At 33.0% G+C, this 25,867-nt stretch overlaps 3 protein-coding genes and 1 long non-coding RNA gene across 4 annotated transcripts in view; all 4 read right to left on the bottom strand.

The window, feature by feature from the left end:
* Window positions 1–25,867, bottom strand: part of LOC124440216 (integrin alpha-4-like) — a 90,649-nt gene that overhangs the window by 42,500 nt on the left and 22,282 nt on the right. The gene's annotated exons all lie outside the window — the stretch shown is intronic.
* LOC124440222 (TBC1 domain family member 5-like) lies at window positions 16,158–19,932 on the bottom strand. The gene is made up of 6 exons (XM_046990548.1): window positions 19,573–19,932; window positions 19,077–19,248; window positions 18,665–18,837; window positions 17,037–17,139; window positions 16,724–16,800; window positions 16,158–16,633 (listed from the first exon to the last, which is right to left on the bottom strand). Exons 1-6 carry the CDS (start codon window positions 19,624–19,626, stop codon window positions 16,322–16,324), a joined length of 891 nt encoding a protein of 296 aa, XP_046846504.1. The 5' UTR covers window positions 19,627–19,932; the 3' UTR covers window positions 16,158–16,321.
* LOC124440240 lies at window positions 20,090–21,394 on the bottom strand. The gene is made up of 2 exons (XR_006946624.1): window positions 20,377–21,394; window positions 20,090–20,230 (listed from the first exon to the last, which is right to left on the bottom strand). It is a non-coding gene; the product is annotated as an uncharacterized LOC124440240 (long non-coding RNA).
* On the bottom strand, window positions 21,493–24,694 carry LOC124440226 (integrin alpha-IIb-like). Its single transcript, XM_046990551.1, has 5 exons — window positions 24,383–24,694; window positions 23,740–23,853; window positions 22,890–22,985; window positions 22,633–22,758; window positions 21,493–21,934 (listed from the first exon to the last, which is right to left on the bottom strand). The coding sequence occupies exons 1-5, from the start codon at window positions 24,455–24,457 to the stop codon at window positions 21,851–21,853; spliced, it is 495 nt and encodes a 164-aa protein (XP_046846507.1). The 5' UTR covers window positions 24,458–24,694; the 3' UTR covers window positions 21,493–21,850.

Raw genomic sequence — 25,867 nt, 5'->3', positions numbered from 1 at the left:
ACCATGACACTGTTGTAGTGTTGTATTTTGTAAACAACAGAATCTTGGATATTACTGAACAGAACTACATTAATTTTCCATTGAAATTACAAACTTGGAAACTAAAGTGCATTGGTTTCTCTGACAAACACTGTCTATTGCTGCATGAAGGCAAAATAGTTATTTGACAGTGTAGGTGAAGAAATTTATCAAGTTCAATAGATATTATTGTGCATTACTTACAGTTTTGAATTGTGTAATATATGTCATGAACAGATATAATTTTTCAAAATGCTAACCCTTTGAGCACTACTCTCTTCTGTTTTGCAAACAACTTACCTACTGTACTAATTATTTATATATACAAACTAACATTTGGGATTTAAATGATAAACAACTTGATAAATCTTTGTATTTTACATCAAGCCATTGAATTTGTTCCTTTTATCTCTTGGTAAAAAATATTAATGAAAGACTTACAAATCAAGTTTCTAAAAAATAGTGTTAAGAAACTAAATAATTGGAAAGGTCACATGTTGAAGACAGACCTTGCTTCTTTGACTAGGTTGCTTGACCATGAGCAAATTTAAATTTGTTTACAATTTGTTTAAAGAATTCTTTTTATTGATTTCTAATTCTTATAAGACACAATTTCTTTGATCTATTTTGCTTCTTCTACATTCAACTTCATTGTAACCAATGCATTGATGTGATCACCTGGAATCATACAAAGTATGGATTTAATGAGATGAGACAATAATATGTTTTAAATTTTCATGCATATTAATGATATAATCATAAGCTACTGTTGAACAAAAATTTCAAAGTGAAACAAATCTTAGCACATTATTAACACACTACTTTTATCTTGGTTTTGAGTAGTAACCTGTTTACTATAATAAATGCTTCATTTGCAGAAACGCTTAGTAGTACTTTAATACTGTTTGTAAATCAACACTTTCAATCAATTATAATATTCACACTATTTGTCAGTCAAATTAAATTCGGCAACAGTTTAATGTTATTTTTATTATACACATACCATAGTTCTCATTTTGTGTTCGTTTCAACACCCATGTTGTAAAACCTTCCCTTCATCTTTTCAAAAAAACATGAACAAATTATGCCCCATTTTGGGAGGTAAACTCAATTCAAATCAGGAGGTTAAGCTTGATGCCTTGATCATGATACAAGATGGATGCAAAACTCGATAAAAATTGACAGCTTCGCCACGTCTGGCGAGCGATTAAGTGAAGAACAAACAAGACTGGACCAAAATAACTTTAAATTAAAACTTAGTAGTAGAAACACTCTTCAAGTATCGTGTTAAAAACAAAATAGTAAAACTAATATGTGCTACTTACCGGAGTCAAAGAAATGTTCCTTTTCTGTCGCTATTTCAGCATCCAGCAAAAGTTGGCAGTTTAATAAATAAAGTTTTAAAAAAGTGTTTATGTTAGGAAAATAAATAGTTTTGATATTTTCTATACTCGCTATCGTGGTGGTCAAATCAGGGTGGGCGACAAAAATTTTATTTCATGAGCCCGCGTCTCTCCGCTGACTTTGACCACCAAAATCCGCCATGTTTTTGACCACGCGGCCGCGCGCTAATAATTTATACTAATTTTGTTGACGTTTCCCCTCCAGTTATTATAGAACCATTGAGTTCTATAATAACTGGAGCGGCTATCTCAAGCGCGGCCTTAGATATCTGATGTTGTAAAAAACATGGCGGACTTCGTCCGTTGCCGCTGAGATTTACCGAAATTGACCGCTTTTCCGAAAATTTCACAATTTCCCACTCCCTCCTGAGGAAAGAGTGAGAAAAATGTATGTGTGTATTTGGGATTCGGCAAGCAATTTTTTGATGAAAATCAAGGTAAAAACCTTAAATTCATAACAGCGAGTCAACTGTGGTTGTCAGTTATCTGCTCCTACGAGGATGCATTTATAACTATCGACGAAAGACTATATGTCGGCTACACGTATGAATGCAGATGTGCGTCGTTTTCTTACCAGTTAAACAAACTTTGATGATTAAACTCTTTAGTCTATACAAAAGTATATCATAGTTCATCTCCACGGTTCACGAGAGAAGTTAGCTTATTTTTCATCATTGCTATTTGCTTCTTTTCATGCAATGGGCAATGGCTTTTTCGCCACAATTGTAGGATTTTTACTTGTTCTTTAAAAAGTAAATATTAAATCTCTGGATATTTACGGATTTTCTGTAATTGAGTTTCATATGAAATTTCAAAAGACTCAAGTCTGCATAGGTTTGGTAAATGAAAACAAACTATATTGTATAGAAATTACTTTAAGTAACCTTTTGTGATGTTCTGAAGTGCAACTGCATCAAATACTTGTAAAGTTGTAGCACATTTTGATTTTGTTGTATTGATATATGAATTGGGCAAAATGCAAATAATCATCAAAACACTTATGCTTCCAATGGTGTTTATAATTCATTTGTAGTTTTTACTCCTACCTTTCTTTTTCACTTTGTTTTGTTTTTCCTATATTTGCAATATAAGTTTATTTGAATGATTAACACAGTTTTCACCTCAATAATAAATTTCATAAGCAGTTGGTAGTGCATTTTGTTCTCTGAGTATCCACATCTGGTGTTTGTTCATACAAGAATGATGAAGTGCAAGTAGATATGTCATAGCAAGGCAATAAAACCAAATGAATTACATACCTATAGTGTACTTTTTTGCTAGAAGCTTAAAAGCTTTTTAGAAATTAGAAAGTTATTGGATTATATTACCTCTATATCATCAATCTCATAATAAGAAATAGAAGCAAAAATTTGTAGAAAAGCTTTGAAAAGTGAAACTTTTCTTTAAAAAGCAGCAATAATGCATATGTAATCTCCATTTGTATCTAATAGGTAAATAGCTCAAACTGTTTCTTAAAATATAGAAATATATAAAAGAAATATACAGTACAGTAACTTTAAAGGTTTCATCACTGAATCTTTAATGCTTCAGTATAGTGCATTAGATATTAGTAACATTCAAACAACACTCAACTAAAATATTTTTGATAAAGATATGACATGATTTAAACATTAAGTTACATAAAACCCAATGGCTTATACAGTTTGAAGCTTCACATCTGCATTGAGTCATCATCAATCTCAGTACAAATGTTTACATAGACACAAACTTTATGGCCTATTTTACATGTTTGTGAATTGACATTTCATTAAGCATCAAAACACACAACCTTGCCATCTTTCTTTGGATCATGAACTTTAACTTCAAAGCATTCAAGGCATCCTTAGTGAATCCATTGTACCATCCATAGAATTTGACCATGATCAAATTAAATAACTCTGGATAGGAGCAGACAATAAATCAATTATCTTTACAGCATTATCATTTTTAAGACTCTGCCTGGTCAATAACATCTTCCAGTCATCTTTGCTCCTTGATCTTCCCTGCATGTTGTCAGCAAATAGAACATAACAAGCTCTGCTTCAAATCATGGGTACCGTTAGGGGATGATCATTTCTTTTTGATACACAGAGCAAAATGTGTGCAGGTCGTTTTTAGGGAAACTATTTTGCAAATAAATGGGTAAATTTACGATTTCATGCATTAACAAATGACAGAAAAGTATGCAGAATTTTATATACAAAAACAGGAAAACATCAGTATATTTGGCGTTCAAGTCAGTCTTACAAAATACGATCTGTAATATGTATTTTATGGCTTTTCAAGTGCATGTATAATTGCTATTCAATCGTTGACGGACTAACAAACAAACAACCTCTCACCTGTGAGAAGCGATATGCTCCTTTTGTGGAAACTACGACATCCAACAATTGAACGATTGAAGTGTTGGCATTATAAAGAAATGCCAAAAGATATCGCAACAGAATATGGAACGAACGATATCATATTCTGTGATATCATGTTTTTTGAAAAATTCTTTATAATTTACTATAGACACCAGGGGAGGTCGAGTATTATTTTCTGCAAAGCGATCATTTCGAAATACGTCCGGCGCCGGCATGCAAGTAAAGTTAGCCGCTCCAGTTATTATAGAACTCAAAATGTAGAACAATGATGGCCATTAGGTTCCATAATAACTGGGCGGCTCTTTACTGGGCGAATCGCAAAATGGCGTCCACTGAAAATATTCTTTGCAGAAAAATAATATTCGACCTCAATCTATAAAAATTTTTCAAAACAAACACGATATCACAGAATATGGATATCGTTAGTTCCATATTCTGTGACGATTCTTTTTTGGCATTTCTTTTATAATGCCAACACTTCAATCGTTCAATTGTTGGATGTCGTAGTTTCCACAAAATCGCTTTCACAGGTGAGGGGTTGTTTTGTTAGTCCGTCAACGATTGAAAATTATACATGCACTTGAAAAGCCATAAAATACATATTAAGATCGTATTTTTTAGACTGACGAACGCCAATATATACTGTTTTTCTTTGTCTAAAATTTCTGCATACTTTCATCGTTAATGCATGAAATACCCCATCTATTTGCAAAATAGTTTCCCTAAAGCAAAAGACCCTGCACACATTTTTCTGTGAAAGTATCAAAGAAATGATGTACTATGATTTGGAGCAGAGCTTGTTATGTTATTGCTGACAACATGCGGGAAGACCAAGAAAAAGATGACTGGAAGATGTTATTGACCAGGCAGAGTCTTAAAATGATAATGCTGTAAAGATAATTGATTTATTGTGCCTTATCAGAGTTATTTAATTTGATCATGGTCAAATTCTATGGATGGAGACAATGGATTCACTAATGATGCCTTGAATGCTTTGAAGTTAAAGTTCATGAACCAAAAGATGGCAAGAAGTTGTGTGTTTTTGATGCTTAATTAAATGTCAATTCACAACATATAAAATGGAAAGGCCAAAGTTTGTGTCTATGTAAACATTTGTACTGAGATTGATGATGACTTGATGCAGATGTGAAGCATTAAACTGAATAAGCCATTGGGTTTTATATAACATAATGTTTAAATCATGTCATATCTTTATCAAAATATTTTAGTTGAGTGTTGTTTAAATGTTACTAATATCTAATGCACTATACTGAAGCATTAAAGATTCAGTGATGAAACCTTTAAATTTACTGTACTGTATATTTCTTACATATTTCTTATATTTCTTTAAGAAACAGTTTGAGCTTATTTACCTATTAGAGTACAGAATGGGGATTTATCATATGCATCATTGCTGCTTTTTTAAATAAATGTTTTTCACTTTTCAAAGCTTTTCTACAAATATTTTGCTTCTTATTTCTTTTCATGAGATTGATGATATAGAGGTAATATAATCCAATAACTTTATAATTTCTAGCTGTTAAGCTTCTAGCATAAAAATACACTATAGGTATTTAATTCATTTGGTTTTATTGCCTTGTTATGACATATCCATATGCATTTCATCATTCATGTATGAAGAAAACACCAAATGTGGATACTCAGAGAACAAAATGCACTACCAACTGCTTATGAAATTTATTATTGAGTGAAAACTGTTTTAATCATTCAAATTGTGCACTTATATTGAAAATATAGGAAAAACAAAACAAAGTGAAAATAAGGGTAGAAGTATTAAAACTAAAATGAATTATAAACACCATTGGAAGCATAAGTGTTTTGATGATATTTGCATTTTGCCCAATTCATATGTCAATACAACAAAATCAAAATGTGCTACAACTTTACAAGTATTTGATGCAGTTGCACTTCAGAACATCACAAAAAGGTTACTTAAAGTAATTTCTATACAATATTGTTTGTTTTCATTTACCAAACCTATGCAGACTTGAGTCCTTTTGAAATTTCATATGAAACTCAATTACAGAAAATCCGTAAATATCCAGAGATTAATATGTACTTTTTTAAAGAAACAAGTAAAAATAGCAATGATAACAAATAAGCTAACTTGTCTCACGTGAACCGTGGAGATGAACTATGATATACTTTTTTGTATAGACTAAAGAGTTTAATCGATCAAACAAGTTTGACGCTGGTAAGAAAACGACGCGCATCTGCATTCATACATGTGTAGCCGACATATAGCTCTTTCGTCGATAGTTATAAATACATCCTCGTAGGAGCCGATAACTGGAAAGCTATGTTGACTCGCTGTTACAATTGTAGGTTTTATCGTGATTTTCATCAAAAATTGCTTGCCGAATCCAAATACACATACATTTTCTTCACTCTTTCCTCAGGAGGGTGGGAAATTGTGAAATTTTCGGAAAAGCGGTCAATTTCGGTAAATCTCAGCGGCAACGGACGAAATCCGCCATTTTTTTGGCGTCACCAGATATCTAAGGCCGCGCTTGAGATAGCCGCTCCAGTTATTATAGAACTCAATGATGGTGGCCTATGAGTGCCATAGTAATTTCTAGTGTTTCCACTCCATTATTGATATTATTTCATTTCTATTTATTTACAAAGCAAACTTCATTTATTTCACAGTTTGAATTAAATATTTTTTTAACAGTTCAATTATAGTTTTGTTTCAGTTTTCTAGTGTTTCCACTCCATTATTAATATTATTTCATTTCTATTTATTTACAAATCAAACTTGATTTATTTAACAGTTTGAATTAATTATTTTTTTAACAGTTCAATTATAGTTTTGTTTCAGTTTTGTTTTGTTTAAGTTTTGCTTTTTCTCTAAATCCGTTCAGTTTTCCAAAAATAAACTGAATCAATCAAATGGCCTATGAGTGCCATAGCCCACAATTCCCTGTAATTCTTACCTCATAAACCCTATATTTCCATATTACATGAAGTGCGCTCTATACTTTATAAATATGGCGGAACGCATAAGGAACTCTGATTGGGAAAATGATGAAGAGATGAGACATGATCTTGAAAAATATGTACAGCGAAATTTAAAACGAAAAGAGATACTAGACTTTATGTCTGCAGATTATCCCATGTATGCATGGAGCATTCGCATGCATACACTTTAAGTCGCAGGCTTCAACATTTTAATATTAAATACACAAACTACGACATTGCATTGGAAGACGTTAAAACAGCTGTCAAAAAGGAGTTGAACGGTCCTGGCGTTCTTCTAGGTTATCGGGCAATGCAGCAAAAGGTAAGAGAGGTGCATGGACTCAATGTTTCACGCGACTTAGTTTACGCTGTAATGGGTGAAGCTGACCCAGAAGGACTGCAATCACGAGGTGGAATTGGAAAACTGAAACGACCACGTAGGACAGACGCGTTTGTCAGTCGAGTAAGTCAGCCATCTTATTTTATTTGTGTTGCGATAAGTAAAATATTAATTGCTTTGTTTCAGGATATTCCCAGTATTTCTTTAAAATTATGCGGCTTTTTTGTGATGAAAATTTACATCATCTTAAGCTTTATTCTAAAAACCAGTATTGTGTTTCTACCATTTGATGAGTGGTGTAAGGAACAAGCTAAAAGAAATTTCTGTGCACAACAATTTGCACTATGTGGGTGGAAAAGAAGTTTGTAGTAAAAAATCACCATGCAAATTGATTTTCAAAGTTTAAAGGAGGGGGAGCACTTGAGGGTGGACAACAAAATTTTATTGAGGCATGTATCTCTCCTTAGCAATGCCACTTTCTGAAAGTGTGGACAACTAACAATAACCCATTGGTTATTGGACGATTCTATTTTGAATATTTGTTTAATAGTCAGGGGCTGAGTTAAGGGTACCTCGACCAAAATACTAAGTGCAACTTTTTTCCAGAAATGTGTTCAGGGACCATATGAAAGTATTTTAGGACATATTGCCACTTCCCAAACCCTGGGCAAGTGCAAAATATAACCTACTAGCAAAATGGGAAAAATCGGAAAAACCGTGTAGTCCTTGGTACCAAAATTTCAATACTTGATAGTCAAAAATACTTCTTATATCATTTTTTTAGCATAAGCTCCTGTAAGACGTTTTATTTAGCGAATCTTAATGCAAATTAATATATTTAGATGATATTAAAACTTTTGGATAGGCCAATTCATAACATTTTTTCACTAAAAAACCCAAATATACACCGATTAAGTGACATTTACAATATATGTTTCATTAATTTTTGAAAACAGGTTAATAAAACATTATCCTATCACATTGTCTATCATGTTTCATTTTCATCTTCACTTGCTGATTCTTCTTCTCCAGAATTATCACCATCATCTTCCGCATAGCCACCGGCATTCCATATATTTCGACAATCTCCCTCGCATTTACAATGTTCTGTGCATCCAATCTGTGACTTTGCACAGGAACAGGCCATTGACTTGCATTTCGAAACTAAATATTAAATATAATTTTTAAAGCATATTTTCCCAGCATTTATTTTACCTTAAATGCTTAGTTGTGATGGTCAATCCTACTATGAAATATTAATGACACTTCGTTCAGAAGAAAAACTATAATAACAACTTTAATCAATGTTTATGAACGTTGAAGTTTGCAAGTTAATTTAAAATTGAAGGTATTTGGTTGGGAATATTTTTTCTAAGAATTGCTTTTTATATTTAAAAGTAGTACCTGAGCAGCCACAGCTGTTAATTTTGAGCACTTCATCAGGAGCAGCTTTCATTCCCCTAGGAATCATAATTGGTTGTAACGTTTTGGTTTCAGTATCTTTTAACCAAGCATACTAAGATAATAAAGTACAAAAGAATTCTTAAATCATATATATTTGTGGGTAAAATTCATTTTTCCCACCTCCATGACACAATATGTTATTGATATAAGAAGTCTTTTTTCCCTACCTTACATGGATCATATGCCGGAGGATCACACTGAAGGCAGGAGCCCCAAATCAGACGTTGGTATCTTGCACGTTTGATATTGAAATCAAGGACGTCATCTGTTGATGGCAAGGATTTCAAAGCAGGAGGTTTTGACATTATTTTGGCTCCTTTGTTTCTTCGTTGCCAAATTACCTGTCTAAGGTTAAAAATAGGAGAAAAAGCATATCAAAACATATAATTACCAAAGCTAAAACATATAGTCAGCTCTCAGTTATATGTTTACGATGTAAGTTTTATTTTCAACATCAATGGAAGCAAAATTAATAGCGTCCTAATCTTTTTACAGCAAGAATCAGAAACTTATAGTTTATTAGAAAGACAATCCGAAACAAAATTTGTTTAGATTAGTACAGTAATAATTAGAGGCTTATTATTACATTTTGAAAGAAACATAAGTTATCTTCAAAATAAATTATGTACTATAATAGTTGGATGTACCTATTTTTTGAGGAACTCTCATATTTTGCACTATAACATGCAGCAATAAATTTTCTTGATTCTGATAAGTACTGATCTTAAGTGGCATCTATTTCACCAAGAAAAGATTACTTCAACGTGGCAGCGACTTTTAGAGCTTTCTTTTTTCCTATTCCAAAATACCTTTGTACAGTGTCGCAACCAGATAGATCATGTACAGATAACAATTCAGGGATCAATGGTTTATGTTTCTTTACTGTATCGTTTATTGATATGATGTTTTTTCCTTCTGTGAAATCAGTCATATAAACATCTATGTTCCAGTTTTTAATGTTATAACAGTGACAAAGCAAAACAAAAACATCAGTGTCTTCACAAATTACTTTAACAGATTTTTTTCCATCGGCTATTGCTTCTGATACTTGGTAAGGGATAATTACATCAGCTTCCTCCTGTCTTGACTTTAGATCATTTCTTATCGTCTGAACTCCTAAATGTACTTGATATGGTGTTTCAGCTTCTGCTGTAATGATCAGTTTGTTTGAATGGTTTGGAATATTCTTGAGCAAGTCATCTTTTGCCATCTCAATTAATTGCTTTTTAGTATCTGTCGCTTTCATGGCTATCTCTTTTGCTGGAAGAGGACTTGAAGAACTAAGGTTATGAGATCGTCGGAATTGAGATAACCTTTCTTGTCTGGTATCTGATTTAATGCTATAATCATGGTACCTGTCAAACACAAGATAAACATCTGTTTGAGCTAAGATCTTTAAAATATACGACCGTAAAGAAACCATTTTATTGTACTAAAAGAACACAAAAAGAATGTAAAAAAAGAAGATATTGTAAAAGACAAAGTTAAAAAACAAAGATGTGAACTAACGCAGAATTATCAATAAAAAAATCGTATCGATAAATTTCTCAAACCTTTTAACCTTTTAACTCATATTTTAAATAAAACCAACTAATTTATTATTAGCATAAATGTAAATATTGATTCGTTAATTTATTACCTCAAATCAGAATAATAGTTTTGTTGCTGTCTGGAAATCTATTAACAAATATATTATAAAATACATTTTATAAAAGCTTGACAACAAAAAAGTTTAAGTGTCATACTCATTCTCTTGTAAGCCATTTCAAGTGAAATGACCTGATTTTTAATAAAATTATTTATACTTCATTTAAGAATGTTCAGGTGCTTGTAGAACTTAAAAAAAACTTTGACCAGAATCCCGTAAATTACTTTCAGGATAGTATTCTAATCAAACATTTTGAAACATCGGTTGATAATATTTGCGATTTATCATATATTGGTGATTTTTACAGGAGGTCAATATCTAGGACTTGCCCAGGGTTTGGGAAGTGGCAACATGTCCTAAAATACTTTCATATGGTCCCTGAACACATTTCTGGAAAAAAGTTGCACTTAGTATTTTTGTCGAGGTACCCTTTAAAAACAGCGTTTCAGCCCCGGACTATAAGGCTAGGGGTAAGATATTTTGAATTTCAATTTTATATTATTCACTTTTTTTTATGTTCCATATGTTTTCTGGATGAAAATAGTGAGAATACAATCAAAATTTTAAAGTCTGTATTATCTTTTTTATCCAGTTTTGCCACAAACATTAAGGTTAGACAGAGGGACAGAAACTGATGTCATGGCAACAATTCATAGCTTCCTACGAGGTGATTTGCATAACGCTTTAGATGCTATAATTTATGGACCTTCCACTCAAAACAAGATTGAAAGGTGGTGGAGGGATCTTCTTGAGAGAATGGAAAGGTTTTTTAAGGAACAACTTAAATGCTTGGTTGAAAGTGGAGATATGATTCCAGTGATCAAAATGACAGGTACTTATGATAATTGCATGCATTTTATTTCAAGTCATGCCTGATGTTAGTGCTTTTGTGTAAATTGTAGAATTTAATTGTAAATTTAAATGGCAAAATCGAGAGAAACGTATTATATCTTTGTATGTATTGATACAATATATTTGACAACATGCAAACACTCTACTTGTTTCTTAAAGAGACTTACTGGCCTATGTATACATCCCAATAATTCAAAAGGAACTAGATATTTTTCGCGAGTGTGTTTGGAATAACCACAGAACACATAAGCAGAAAGGACTGCCAGCAGGAATTCCAGAACACATATTCCATTTTCCAGAGAAGTATGGTGGGGAACAATGTGGAATTGATATTACAGAAGAACAACTGCTTGAGGTTTCTGAGTTATCAAATGTTTTGGAAGACAATGATGATTATTTAAGACCAGCTGTTGGTGAAGAGTGTAGGAAGCATTTGCCCCAAATACATGAAATTAATCCCACTGATGCTAAGGAAGCTTATTTATACTTAAAGAGTCATGTTGATGTGAATATTTTTTTAAGACACAATAGGAACTCGCTTTATTAAAATCGTATTTTGAAAACTGAACTTAATCAAGTAATTTGAACAAAAACATTATTACTGTCAATCAAACTTGATTTAAAATGTCAGTCAAAAATTAACTATATTATCTACATTTCTTTGAGCTTAAGCATAAGGCAAAATTTGTTGCAAACATGCTCTACCTTAAACCTATCAATGGCATCTGTCGAAAGGTTGCCACAGCAAAAGAAAATTGTCCTGTCAATCTCATCAATAAGAGTTGAACTTGCAACCTCTGGATCAAACAAACTATGATCTACTCCCTGGATGTCCAAAACCATTAGCTGTTCTCCAGACTTCTCATAGGTATAGTGACAGAATGATTCTGCCTTGAGTGTTACCTCACAACTCCCACAAACTTCACCAGTGTTGTTCACATACTTTTGAAATTCACCCTCTACATAATTTTCCAATGTTACAAACTCACTATAAAGCCTTCCAAAGTAAACATTTGTGTAATTTAGAACATGACCATACTCAATGGGAGCCTCACTTGCTAATGTTTTGGCAAAGTTCCTAACTAGTGCATTCATTTGCACTGCTTTTCTTGTGTGCTCCTCAATTGATTTAAACAGCTGCTTAATTTCCCCAACTTTTTCTTCTCGAACTTTTTTTAGCACATATTTTCCTGGCTGCAACCCTGATATGGGGGTGGCAATTTATGCATCTCTGACACCTCCACTTGCAAATTTCTGTTTGGAAATAGAGAGTGTAACTTCAAACGGCCGAGCCCATGTCTTATCACATATTTTGAATTCTTCAATATATAGTATAACTATTTCCTCTGTTGGTTGAATTATTTTACCAAGTTTAAGCATAGCACTCAGAGGAACAGAGGCTGCAACTTTTGTGGATATTGATGGAGGCTTTTTCGTTGGGGTCTCATGAGATTTCCACCGTTGATTGAAACTGATTTCTATTTGACACAATTGGCTCTCATCACTTCCCTCAATAAAACGAACATGGATTACCTTCCAGTAACTTATCTGACTCGTTTCAGTCCAAGATGGCCCTCTCTCCGCAGCTGGTACATCACAGCACGACCCGTCTTCCACGTTGAAATAGCGCTTGCATGCCTCTTTAATATTTTGGATTGTTGGTTCTCCACCAAAATGAACACTTGCTAACGGCCCAATCCTTGCGTATTTTTGATACCTTCCTTCGACATGAGACGACAATCTTTGAACTGTGATATAGTGCATGTCCGACTTGGAACTTTTTTCTTCTTTTCTTCTCTTTTTTGAGATTCACTCCTTAAACTTTGCAAAATCCTCTTTGAAATTTCGTTTTGACATAGTTTAGAGCAGGGGTTCTTAACCTTTTGTTGGTCACGGACCCCCAAAACATTCTAATGAAAGCTTTGGACCCCTTTAGAAGAAACACATCGCAATTGTCAAAATTAGCTTTTAATTAACTTAGTAATATAGTCCAGAAATTTGCAGACCAAACAGAAGCAAATTAATAATTCAACGAATAATAATGAATAATAAATCAATTACCCTGTTCTAATCGGTCAATAGAAATACGTAGCCTACTGTAGATATTCTTATTTGGATTTGCGGACCCCTTAAAGCACCATCATGGACCCCTTAGGGGTTCATGGACCCCAGGTTAAGAACCCCTGGTTTAGAGAAACAGCCTTCGGAATGGTAGCAATTTCAAAGTGTAAATAAATATAAATATTCAAAATTCCAAAATATATCCCACGTGCGAATATGGACTGCTTTGTTTGTGTTGAGCTATACTTCATGTCATTTAATTAAAGAGAAAAATTTAATATTTGATGCTTATCACAGGCTATGGCACTCATAGGCCATGGCATTTGATTGATTCAGTTTATTTTTGGAAAACTGAACGGATTTGGAGAAAAAGCAAAACTTAAACAAAACAAAACTGAAACAGAACTATAATTGAACTGTTAAAAAATAATTAATTCAAACTGTGAAATAGATCAAGCTTGATTTGTAAATAAATAGAAATGAAATAATATTAATAATGGAGTGGAAGCACTAGAAAACTGAAATAAAACTATAATTGAACTGTTAAAAAAATATTTAATTCAAACTGTGAAATAAATGAAGTTTGCTTTGTAAATAAATAGAAATGAAATAATACCAATAATGGAGTGGAAACACTAGAAATTACTATGGCACTCATAGGCCACCATAGTTATACTGATATTGGGCATGAACTTGAAGGTGTGGCGGATATCGAACGTTATCGGAAGTACTCGCTAGACTTACGGACGATGCAAAACTGTTTAATCAGCAATATCCCGCCCATATAATTGTGACTTGGTGGTTTTTTTACATTTATGCTAAAATCTTGGAAGTTTCATGTTAGAAATAAACCTTCGTGCTTTTCTGAAAATTTTCAGTTAAGAAAATATCATGAGCTTATAATTGCTAAAGAATACATTTAAATTTACTGAACAACTCGCAAATTTCGATCTATGATTAGCACTGGTAGGGGCGAAACTTGAACTTTTTGTTAGAAAGCGGTGGATATGGGAGGAATTAAATGCTCTGCAAAAAATAAGAATACGAAACATCCTACAGAATTGCGACAGAACGAAAGGCAGGTGCAGGCCAAACAGTTGTTCAGGCAAAGCTTTTCACCAAAACTGAATTCACAATCAATTTTTCCAAAAACTATTATTGTGTCAAATAAAATTCACTTAATATGGATAACTGTTTTAATCTATCCAAATATATCGTTTTTCAATTTTCTCTGAAAATTAAATCTTTGTCATGTAACATTTTAACAGTTTGAGGTGAGAGTCATCCCTTCAAAGCCATATTAAAATTTCGACTCTGATGATTTGACATCAAGAAATGTGAGCACGCGAATTGCAGTGTGTCATATTTCCAGTTTACGTATACGTAATACAAAACAATGTCAAACTCAAACCAGTAAGTAACCTGTAGAAGGTAACACTAATGACATGCCAGGTACATCGATTAAAGAAAACTGGAAGGAAGCCAATTACTAACAATAATATTTATTTTTGTCATATTTATGCGTAGAGCCACATATTGAGCCTTCCTAACACTTTTTTTGTGAAATTATTAGACGTCAAGTCAAGACTCAAGATTTGATAAATGATTAAACAAACATTAGACTTTTTATGACACAGTTTTCAGCATTTCATCATAATGTCAAAGATAAAGTGCATCTGTTGTTTAGTTGAAAGTTGAAACTCATATTTAAATTTCGAATATTGTCCATGGAGTTTTTAAATCATAAGTGTATAATATCGATATATTTTGCAGTTAACTAAAATGGAACTTCTATGTAAAATTGTCTGGAATCCTTAATGTTTTATGAAATGGTTCACACAATCAGATCATATTTCGATATAAAAGTTAGGAGGATTTTATTGAATAAACTTTTCTATATTTTAAAACACAGAAATCGTTCTTCTGAGAGTCAAAATTATTTGGTTAAAATTTCTACTAGGAAAGTAAACAGATACAAAAAATAAAAAAATTCTTTTTATCTCATAAATCAAGCAAAAATGCAGTGTTGAATTACTAAATGATAAACAGATGGCGCCCCATAGTTGGTCACGTTGTATCAATACTACGAAGTTCGTTGAAATATGCCCAATAACCTCAGAAACCATTTTTCGCAGCAACATCAATATAGATACTTTCCATAAAACTTGCCTTTACAAGTTACAACAGCAAATGGTGAGCGCAAAAACAGAATTTCGGGAATTTATTGTTGATACAATTTTGATAGGGTCAACTGTTACAAAAGGCTATAATTTGATCATGCATGTTTTCAAGCAATTTAAAGTTTCAAACTTTTAACTGCTCAAAAATGGGAGGGAGCAGGAGACATTTCTCCAAAACATTTTTTATGTACTGGAATAAATGATATCTACCTACTCCCCTTCCTTATTCTTCAGGCTGAGACTACGGTAGGTATTTTTATGTAGACGACCGACGAGAAAGAGTTTTAGGAGAAGTAAAACAAAGAAAACCCATCTTCATTAAAGAAAAGAAATAGTAAATCGAAAAACATAAGTTATATCGAAAAAAGTTTTTTTCGTATTATGATAAGTACAATACAAGAAAATAAAAAGAACGAAACGATTCTATTTTTGAATATTATTAATTCCCATTGAGTGACCGATAGTCTATACAAAATAATGTTTTAATATCCAACATGACTAGTACTCGAATCAATACTATTCAAATCAACTGTATTCAAATTGGCATAGAGATGTAGTACTTCCAGGTTACTTTTAAGATGTAAGAGTGCTACTTTATATCCTTGGTAATATAACTCTCCATCGCCAGAATCCCTTTCCCTCCAAAAACCCAGGAAAATTATTAGACAAAAGCAATGTATTTCAGTACAAGAAGACATACGCACAGGTGAAAAACTAATGGCGATGAAAGATTGAATGGGAGAATGCCTGTATGACTGATTGTGTTTAGCGGCAAAAGAGTAAAAGGCAAGATCGCTTGCCACAAGATATATTTGTTCGTTGGAGAACAAGCTTTTGTTGTGCAGAAAATCAGAAAGCATGCAAAATATACTAAGTTTGGGAAGCGAAGAGAGTAAATTACAAAGATGTTTTTACAGGACTACATCACGCAAGCCTTATGTTGAGCCATAATCGCCAAAAGTATTGGTAACAATTGGCATCGATGAATCTCTGTGAAAGTGATTTGGTTAATCAATAAGGTCAGAAGAAATATCATCGACGTTCTCAGGTTTAAAGTTATCAGACGTCCTTTCATTTGCACCACAGTCATCGTTTTGCCCTTCACTAGATTCAATTAGGATAAATTCTTCCTTCTGCTTTTGAAAATGCCCGTAGTCCGCAAGTAGAGGAACTGGTAACGAGTTCGGTAGCTTATTATCACTTGAGGTTTTTGTGTTGGGTGTAAGAGATGTAATAGCCGTGTCGATGTGACTGAATTCGGAATCCTGTTCGATTGTTGAGCCATGAAATGTTAAAGTTCCTTTCAAGATGTCACGAACCTGGAAGCACATAGTGAAGATGCAGGTTGTCAATATATTGTATCAGCATATCGATATATAAAAGACAACTGTCTCAGCTCATCGTTTTACCTGTTTTAGACCAGCCAAGGACAAGTATACAACATCCATAAATTTCTCATCTTGAGTTATTTGTTCTTGTAGATGATCTAAATAATAAGCACATTAGCAAAGACACTATAATTTAGAGGCAAATATATATGAAGAAACACTCAAAATACAAAGTTACGGATTTTCCAATTTACAAGTTATCTCGTACAGCCATAACCTCATTTAATGCCATTTCGAAAATAATCGTACAGGCATTATAGGAGTGAAAGCCAAAAAGTACATCAAGCACCAATCAATATTTTATATAAAAAAGTGATAAATGAAAGCATCGTACTTATGTAGGTGTCCATTTTAGAACCACAATAGATCGATATTGACTGAAGTTTATCTACTTCCGCTTTGAAATGAGAGACTTGATCTTGAAGACGTTCATGGTCCTAAAAAATATCAAACACACGCTTGTTTGAATGTTCCCTGTTAAATTTATAGACATGGTGATTTAAATAAAATTGTTAAGTAACGGCAACTGTTCAACGAAGAGTAAAGGGGTTTTATCAAGTTACTAAGTTTTATACGTACCAAATACTTTTCAAAAAGGCCGCAAAGATATTTTCAAAAAATTTTTTTCTCAATCCATTAAAACTATTTAAGTTTTCACGCAGCTGTAGATGAGATTGATTTATTTTATGTAAGTATAATTTTTCAGCCTTTACAAAATTTGAAAAATAATAGAATAAACTTGATTTTATTTAGCCACAAATTCCGGAAACAACAAATTTCTCTAAGAAAATAAATTACATGGCTATAATAGTACGTTTATTCGATTTATCTAATGTTTTTGTTTGATTTAGTCTAGTTTTTGTCATGACTTAGCTTGTCGTTTTTTGCTGAGTTCTATTCAAATAAAAATATTTGCATTTCAACGATTGGTTTTTGCATATGAAAGTAAATTAAAGTGCATTGGAGCACATGCAAATAAGTTTTCATTCTGCAACAAATATGAAATATTCTGTAAAGTAGGACAAATTAGCACATCAGAAGAAAACAATTGCACAGTTTCTACACATCAGAAGAAAACAATTGCACAGTTTTTACACATCAGAAGAAAACAATTGCGCAGTTTCTACACATCAGAAGAAAACAAATACACAGTTTCTACACATCAGAAGAAAACAATTGCACAGTTTCTACACATCAGAAGAAAACAATTGCACAGTGTCTACAGATCAGAAGAAAACAATTGCACAGTTTCTACACATCAGAAGAACAAATACACAGTTTCTACACATCAGAAGAAAACAAATAAACAGTTTCTACACATCAGAAGAAAACAATTGCACAGTTTCTACACATCAGAAGAAAACAATTGCACAGTTTCTACACATCAGAAGAAAACAATTGCACAGTTTCTACACATCAGAAGAAAACAAATACACAGTTTCTACACATCAGAAGAAAACAATTGCACAGTTTCTGCACATCAGAAGAAAACAATTGCACAGTTTCTACACATCAGAAGAAAACAAATACACAGTTTCTACACATCAGAAGAAAACAATTTCACAGTTTCTACACATTAGAAGAAAACAATTTCACAGTTTCTACACATTAGAAGAAAACAATTTCACAGTTTCTACACATCAGAAGAAAACAATTTCACAGTTTCTACACATCAGAAGAAAACAATTGCACAGTTTCTACACATCAGAAGAAAACAATTGAACAGTTTCTACACATCACAAGAAAACAAATACACAGTTTCTACACATTAGAAGAAAACAATTTCACAGTTTCTACACATTAGAAGAAAACAATTTCACAGTTTCTACACATTAGAAGAAAACAATTTCACAGTTTCTACACATCAGAAGAAAACAATTGCACAGTTTCTACACATCAGAAGAAAACAATTGCACAGTTTCTACACATCAGAAGAAAACAATTTTCACAGTTTCTACATACTTGCTGTAAAGCAGTGATGTCAGTTCGACTTGGATGACGAACTTTCGATGATAGTTTTGACAAAAACGCCGTGCTGGCAGATGTTCTGTTGGATCTTGGTGACATCATAAATAAATCGTCATCATCAGGATCACTGGGGAACATGTGGGATGACGGGGATGACTTGTTGTTCTCTAAATTGTTCGCAATATTACAACAATGCACAAAATTCTTCGTCAACAGTGATTAAAATAAACAAAATCATGTGAACATTCACCATAAAGAAAAATATTTCCAGACTCCAAGAAATTTTTGCCAGATAGTATAAATATTGAACAAACAACATTACACGAAAATAATTTCATTCAAAGTTTTTCCATTTCAGCATTATACTTTTGATAAAAACTGATGATGATGAAATCAAGATATTTACCCTTCATTTCAACTGGTTTCTTTTTTTCATTAACAGAGGATTTATTTTCCAATCTGTTTTCAGCATTGTATGTATCATTGATTTCCGGTCCTCTCTTTGATGGAATTTGTCTGGTGCCTCGCAAGACAGCCTGTAATCCATTCGTTATTCTTGAATGAAAAGCATCTTGGTTCTGCAATAATTCATTTTGATTGAATGAAGAAGTCGCGCATGCGTATTTGAACTATTTTGTAGATTAACTTTGGCCAATGAAAGTAAGCACAAGAAAATTACAGACTTGACTGTAGTTAAACTATAAAAAGTAGCATGAAAAAAGTAGGAAACAGTAATAGTTCTTGGAGAAATAGGAAAAAATTATTATTTGTGAATATCAAAATATATTGTCTCATATTACACAATGCACCATTAAGTCTAAAGATAGAAATTTAACAGAAATACAAATTGTTCAAAATTCCAACAATTTCCACTTAAATTATTCAAAATAGGCAATACATACGGGAAACTCAGGAGCGACAGATGACTTTAGTTGTTCTTTTGCCAGATAAACCATTTTTCTTTTAGGATCAAGCTAGAAAAATATTCAAAATACATTAAAACAAATTCACTTGAGCCGCCAACATCTCAGAGACAAAGTTAAAGTGGAACTATGATCTTCGTGTTTTCTTTCATTTAAGAAAATTTGACTGCGTGGTGTGACTGTAAAAAGAAAAAAATCAATTCGAGGGACTATTTATCTTTTTATGGAGGTTTAAAAATGTCATTTTTTATTTCCGTTTTGTTCCACGGCGTGTTTGAGAGCGTGACGTAGATAGGGTAAGCTGTTCACATCTTCAAGCATGTGTTTGAATAACAAATAGTCGGTGAAAGTGTTTTCTCGTTGAATTTCAAAGGTAATTATGACAAAAGGTTCGTGGCAGTTGGATGTAGCAATTTTCCAGACAAAAAAGGGGTATTTCAGTTCATCTTATACCATTTTTTGGCGATGAGCGTGTCGAAATTTCACCGGCCAAATCTCTCACGAAAGACGTTGATTTTATTGAAAAGCTGTCAAATAAACAAATAAATATCTCAAAACCCTACTAATTTAGCATTTTTTCTACAATATGGTGTTTTCATCAATATAGTAATGCATCCAAAATGATCCGATGATAACACTATAAAAAAGATTTCAAACACAAAATCGTCATTAAAGTGAGTTGGTAATTTATTGTTAATACAACTCCATTAGTCCGTTAACAATTGTTACTGTAATGGGTTATGTCTTAATAAAGTGCACACAAAAATAAACAAGTGTTGTTACATTTTCTTCTTTTGCTGCATACCAACGATAAATAGACGTAGTCGACTAAATCCAAAGAGAGACCATCAGCAAATATACCATCCCAAAGGGTTAAAATATCTTCCATCGTAGTAAACTTACGACCATACAACAATCGTACCCATCGTCTCTAATAAATCAACCAGAAAAACGATATAAAGTCTACAAAGTCGTTCTCGATGCAAAGTACAATCTTAACACACTTTGCATTTTCTACGCCTTTAATTCGTCCCTTCTAAACAAACCCCGCCAAAGTTTTCTCAATACCGAAATTCTAACAATGTTACAATTGCAAATAGTCAGTTTCTTTGAGAATGGTGCAGTCCTTCTGTAGTAATTCAGACAAAATTGAAAGCTGCCCAATGTCTTTCATAATGGCTACGTCTTCAACAAACTCTATCGTCTCCATTCGTTTTGCTAATCCAGCATAGGTTGCTTTGTGCTTGTCTTTAGACTGTGAAAGTGTGTAGAAATGCTTCTACATAGCTGGATAATTTCTCCAAAAGATTTCACTGCACGAGACGAGGATGCAACCCATCTAGTTGTCAAAATTTTGTCGACTTTGCGCAGTTGGTTATCCAGTTCTGCAGCAATAATTTTTAGTTCTCTCTGCAATTTAGCAGACTGAGAATAAATTGCATAAATCTTACCAAAGAATCTATTGAGATTAAGGTAACTGTTTTTAACTGGTTCAAACGAGTTTTGTCTTTCTTACATTCAGAAAAAGTTTATTAGTTTGTTTAAGCAATTTTCCCTAAAAATTATTCTTCAAATTATAAATCTTGGATTTCTTCCTTTGGAAATCTCCCAAACTTATTTCTTAAAATAAAATCCACGAACAATACCAACAGCCTCAATAAAGTCCGATAAAGCCCGTGATAAAGTCCCAAGTCCGATCAGCATAAAATCGAGAAGATGGCAACAATGTGCTACAGTCTGAATATGCTCAAATAGTTTAGCGAATAAACTATCATTCTGGTAAATATTTTTTATCGTGCAAGCACCTTAGATGTTTTTTGATCCGTCCCTAGTTATGCACATTTAATAGTAAGCTCAATTTCCTTGTTTCTTTAAAATGTTACTGAACTCATGAAAAGCTTAAAAGTTTAAACTTTTATTCGCGACTGTAGGTAGGTCATAGTGTGGTATGCTTTATTCAGTAGAATTTTAGTCTTACTTGTGACGTTTCTACTAATTAGTACCAACCATTCGTTTGATCTCGTTCTACTTGTCACTTGGTTTGAAGAGCGTTACTCATACAAAATTATTAGTTTTAACATACAATTATGAAATATTACAGCTTTTCGAATAAGGCAAATGTTTCACACACATACAACCATGTGCTGGAAATTATTGATTCATTGTACGAGTTTTACGTAAATAAAATTGTCAAGTAAGTCTGCCGTACAAACAGTGCATTAATTACCAATAATACAAATTAAAGAAGATAAAAATCCTAATTAACTTCAGTCTGTTGTGCTTCATCTGTTTGCGGAGGTGATATCTCCTTTGGAGGTCGATTTCGTTTAAAGAATCCAAGCTGAAATACATAAAATAACTTGTAATGTGAAATCTATTTTAAAAATCATTTGGCTACTAAACATTCCCCGGAGATGTTTGTGAGAACTTTCGAACAGGTGCAATTTAAAAGCCTGTGCAAACACAGTAAATATCTTATATTCCTTAAATGCTACATGCAGTGCACGAACAAAGATAAGACCTTTCCATGAGAAAGAAAATTAAGGAGTATAGCGTAGTCTTGTAGAGTGGTAAAAGAAATACTACTAACCATAACAACTATGTGACTGTGACAAACACGAATTACGCGACATCTACACATGAGTAAGTCGTGGTAAAAATTGATAAAACATAAATGGCCATCCTGACTTTAAAAAAAAAATTACGACTGCCAAAGAGTATTTTGGTAAAACACGACAATAGACACTCCGCAAATAGTAAACATAATTTAATCTAAACGTTCCGACAAATGTTACATGCCATCTTCAGTAGAAACTGTTTGCTTTTTGGCCTAAACTCCGCGTCACTTATCCTAAACTTCACCAACTTGCTGTTGCTATTTTAAAAAACAATTTCTACTGAAGATGACATGTAACACTTGTCGAAACGTTTAGATTAAATAATGTCTGCTATTTACGGAGTGTCTATGATCTTGTGTTTTACCATCCTGAATTTATTATAGCAAATTCAAACCTTATTAACACAAAACTTTTTGCTTACTTTGAATAAAGCGAAAATACAAAGAGCCAGTAACAAAACACCACCAAGCACAGAGACAATAATAACCCACACTGGAGTTGATTTGGATTTTCCAGGAGCATTTTCAGGAGTTACTCGAATTGTGACCTACAATAAACGATATTGTAAAAAACAACAGTTCAAACAAACTCAGAACGCCTTCCTTAAGGGTAAACCTGTATGAAAGTTATCAAACATGTATAAAAATTCGCATGTTTAAGAAAAGTAAAATTGCTAACCTCCTGATGTCCACGATGAGGTGATTCGCTCTCATTAAGATTGTTGACATATTCAGCATTAAATTGGACAATCATGAGAAGATCTTTAGGATAATACTAAATCCGTATAATAAAGTTGCAGATATTAATGGCAAAGTTTTGCAAATTTCAAAAATACTTATGGCAAAGTTAGGTAGTTGATAACGCAAATACCAATATACCACCATCAGAATACCGGTAAATACAGGTATACCGACATCAGAATACTGGTATATACAGGAATACTAACATCAGAATACCGGGACATACAGGTATACTGACATCACAATACCAGTATGTAAAGGTATACCGACATCAAAATACCGGTATATCGATAGTGAATTTGAAGTTTATTCTTTGAAAAATAAAAAGCATATAGCACGTGTTTCCACGAAAAAAAAACAACCAAAAAATATTTGTTCTTCAAATAGAATTTTGACGCCTTTTTTTAAAATAGGTATTTATGTATTTGTCTTTGAATTGCTAAACCAAAACTGCCGAATCGTAAGATGTATTTATGAACTAGGACAGTGACTATCGCCTGGCTGCATGTTTTAACTTTAGTTTGTAAACGTGATTGTGATAAGTTCTACTGGACGAAACTTTCATTTCGTTACTACGCAGTATAAAATACCGAAATATCCGTATTCATGTATACAAAATATCACCAAAAGCCGATTTCAAAACAAATTTTGACATACCGGATTTCAATAATCAACTCTCATTCAACTACTGTCTGTGTTGGGAAGTTGTTGATGCAACACACCTCGTCAAAATATTTTTGGAAGTAAGAAATGTATTACCACAAATGTTCATTTATTTTATGCCTTACCGCAGCAAGAGTCGCAGTCCACAGTCGCACATTTAAGTCTGCCACAAAACGACCCTTTCTTTTAATTTCTTTGATTGTACAGGTCACCAGTCCTGAATCCATCGTCCGAGGTGACTAGAAAGAAGAAAGTTTGACAACAATGAAAAAAATTGAATCAAAGGCATTGCACCTGACTCGCGGATGAGATGAAAACAAAATCGAAGCAGTTTGAATGTTTTGATTAAAACAGACTAAGTAATTCATCAATATTACTTGATGAACAACGATACAGGCAAAAATAACGCGTTTTTTGTATTTGGCAAAACACATAATTTAGACTCTAGAAGACACTTTTAAAGTGAAGTATTCTTAACACTTGAGAAGAACTCGAATATCTAAAGCTTTAGGCAATAAAACAAATAATAAAAAATACTGTGGATAATTTATCTAAAAAGTTCCAGTATAAGTTGTCTGTTGTTATTTTGCCACTTCTAACCCGGCTGCAAAAACTCCAAGCCATTTCATACAAAAACGAGATTTAAATCAAAGTAATTGCACTATCGCCTCACAAACTTGGGTCAATTTTCAGATATTTTGCTTTCGTAGTGGTCGATCTTATTTTATTTAAACCATTGTCTAAGATAAACTGCAATCGTGACCATACCAGGGTTTCTGTATTTCTTCTCCGTCTAGTTCTTCCTTGCGAGTCCTGATAAAAAATATGTCGGTGACAAGGCATCCACGAATTTGAATTTTCTTAAAGTGCATATAAAGTGAAAGTTTCATACACTTGAACAAATATTCAGACTAATAAAATAGAGACTTTGTCGTGGTGACAAATCTAAAAATACGTCTAAGTGGTATTTGCTATCTTTAGAACTATTTTCAAATATTCAGACGTTTACAAGGATTTTGATATATTTATGACCAATACAAGTTGAGTGAAAAGTGACAAAGTTAAACACCCAAAGTCGTCCTCGCCTGCAAACTTTTGGCCGCTCATCTGACGTCACACAGAATACGGAAGTCGCCAAGCTAATAGTAACTGCTATTTCAATGGTGAGAATGTGTACTTCTTATGATGAAAATTTAGCTAACATAGCAGCCAAAAGTTCGCCAAAAATTGTCAAAATCGTCAATTTGACAGCTATAAACTCGCTCTGAAAAGACTACATTTAATTGCCTTGGCAAAAACGGGTTTGACAGCAAGTAGTTTTTACAAAGCCAATAAAAAAAGGGAACAAACTCTTAACTAAGATAGCACTTTAAATGGCTATAAGTTGAATATAATTAAAATAAAATATGAGTAGAGACATATATTTAACATAGAATCAAACTATGTGCTTATATTTAACATATTAGGTGTTTGCATCGGTCGTTTTGTTGGTAGAAATCCCATATAGTGAAAAGAATTTATGTTGATTTCATGTTCTGTTGAGCATTGGCACTTTGATAAAACGTAAGACGTTTTAATTCTAATAAGTTCTTGTTATTTATAGACACAAAGAACGGCAAACTTAAAAATCTGTAACCAGCAAATGTGCAACTCGCAAAAAAATAATTAAGCTAAATACATGTTTGTAGATGTAGATCGTCCAGGTTAGTATAGTCCTGAAAAGGACTGTTGTTGTTGGTGTTGACTGACGTTTCGACAACCTTAGTGGTAGTCATCTTCAGAGTCAAGATGAGCTGAGGATAATTTGACTCTGAAGATTACTACCGCTAAGGTTGTCGAAACGTCAGTCAACAACAACAAAAATAGTCCTTCTCAGGATTATACTAACCTAAACCATCTACATCTACAAACATGTAACAATATTCCGGGGTTCAAAGCATTTACTTTACGTTAAATACATCGCGCAGTCTCAAACAATTAGTTTATTCCTGGTTATCCTTACCGCAGTTAAAGACAGGTTAGCAGGATTCAAGGCTCTTCCACTGCATTCTGCGTTGTTGGCATCACCTCTTCCCTGAAACGACATACGTAACTTAATGTTCATTAAACAGTTGGTAAAGATGTAAATAAGATTGTTTACAGAAACGTCTTAAACCTAATGCTTTATATCAAAAATTGTATGTGTAGTTTACATCAAACAAACAAAACATAACATTTATGACATAGAAACAACAATTTCAACATAGCCTTGTA

Source organism: Xenia sp. Carnegie-2017, unplaced genomic scaffold (genome assembly GCF_021976095.1).
Source record: "Xenia sp. Carnegie-2017 unplaced genomic scaffold, XeniaSp_v1 HiC_scaffold_2, whole genome shotgun sequence".
Taxonomy (NCBI): Eukaryota; Metazoa; Cnidaria; class Anthozoa; order Malacalcyonacea; family Xeniidae; genus Xenia; species Xenia sp. Carnegie-2017.
This window is presented reverse-complemented; position numbering and strand designations above follow the sequence as displayed.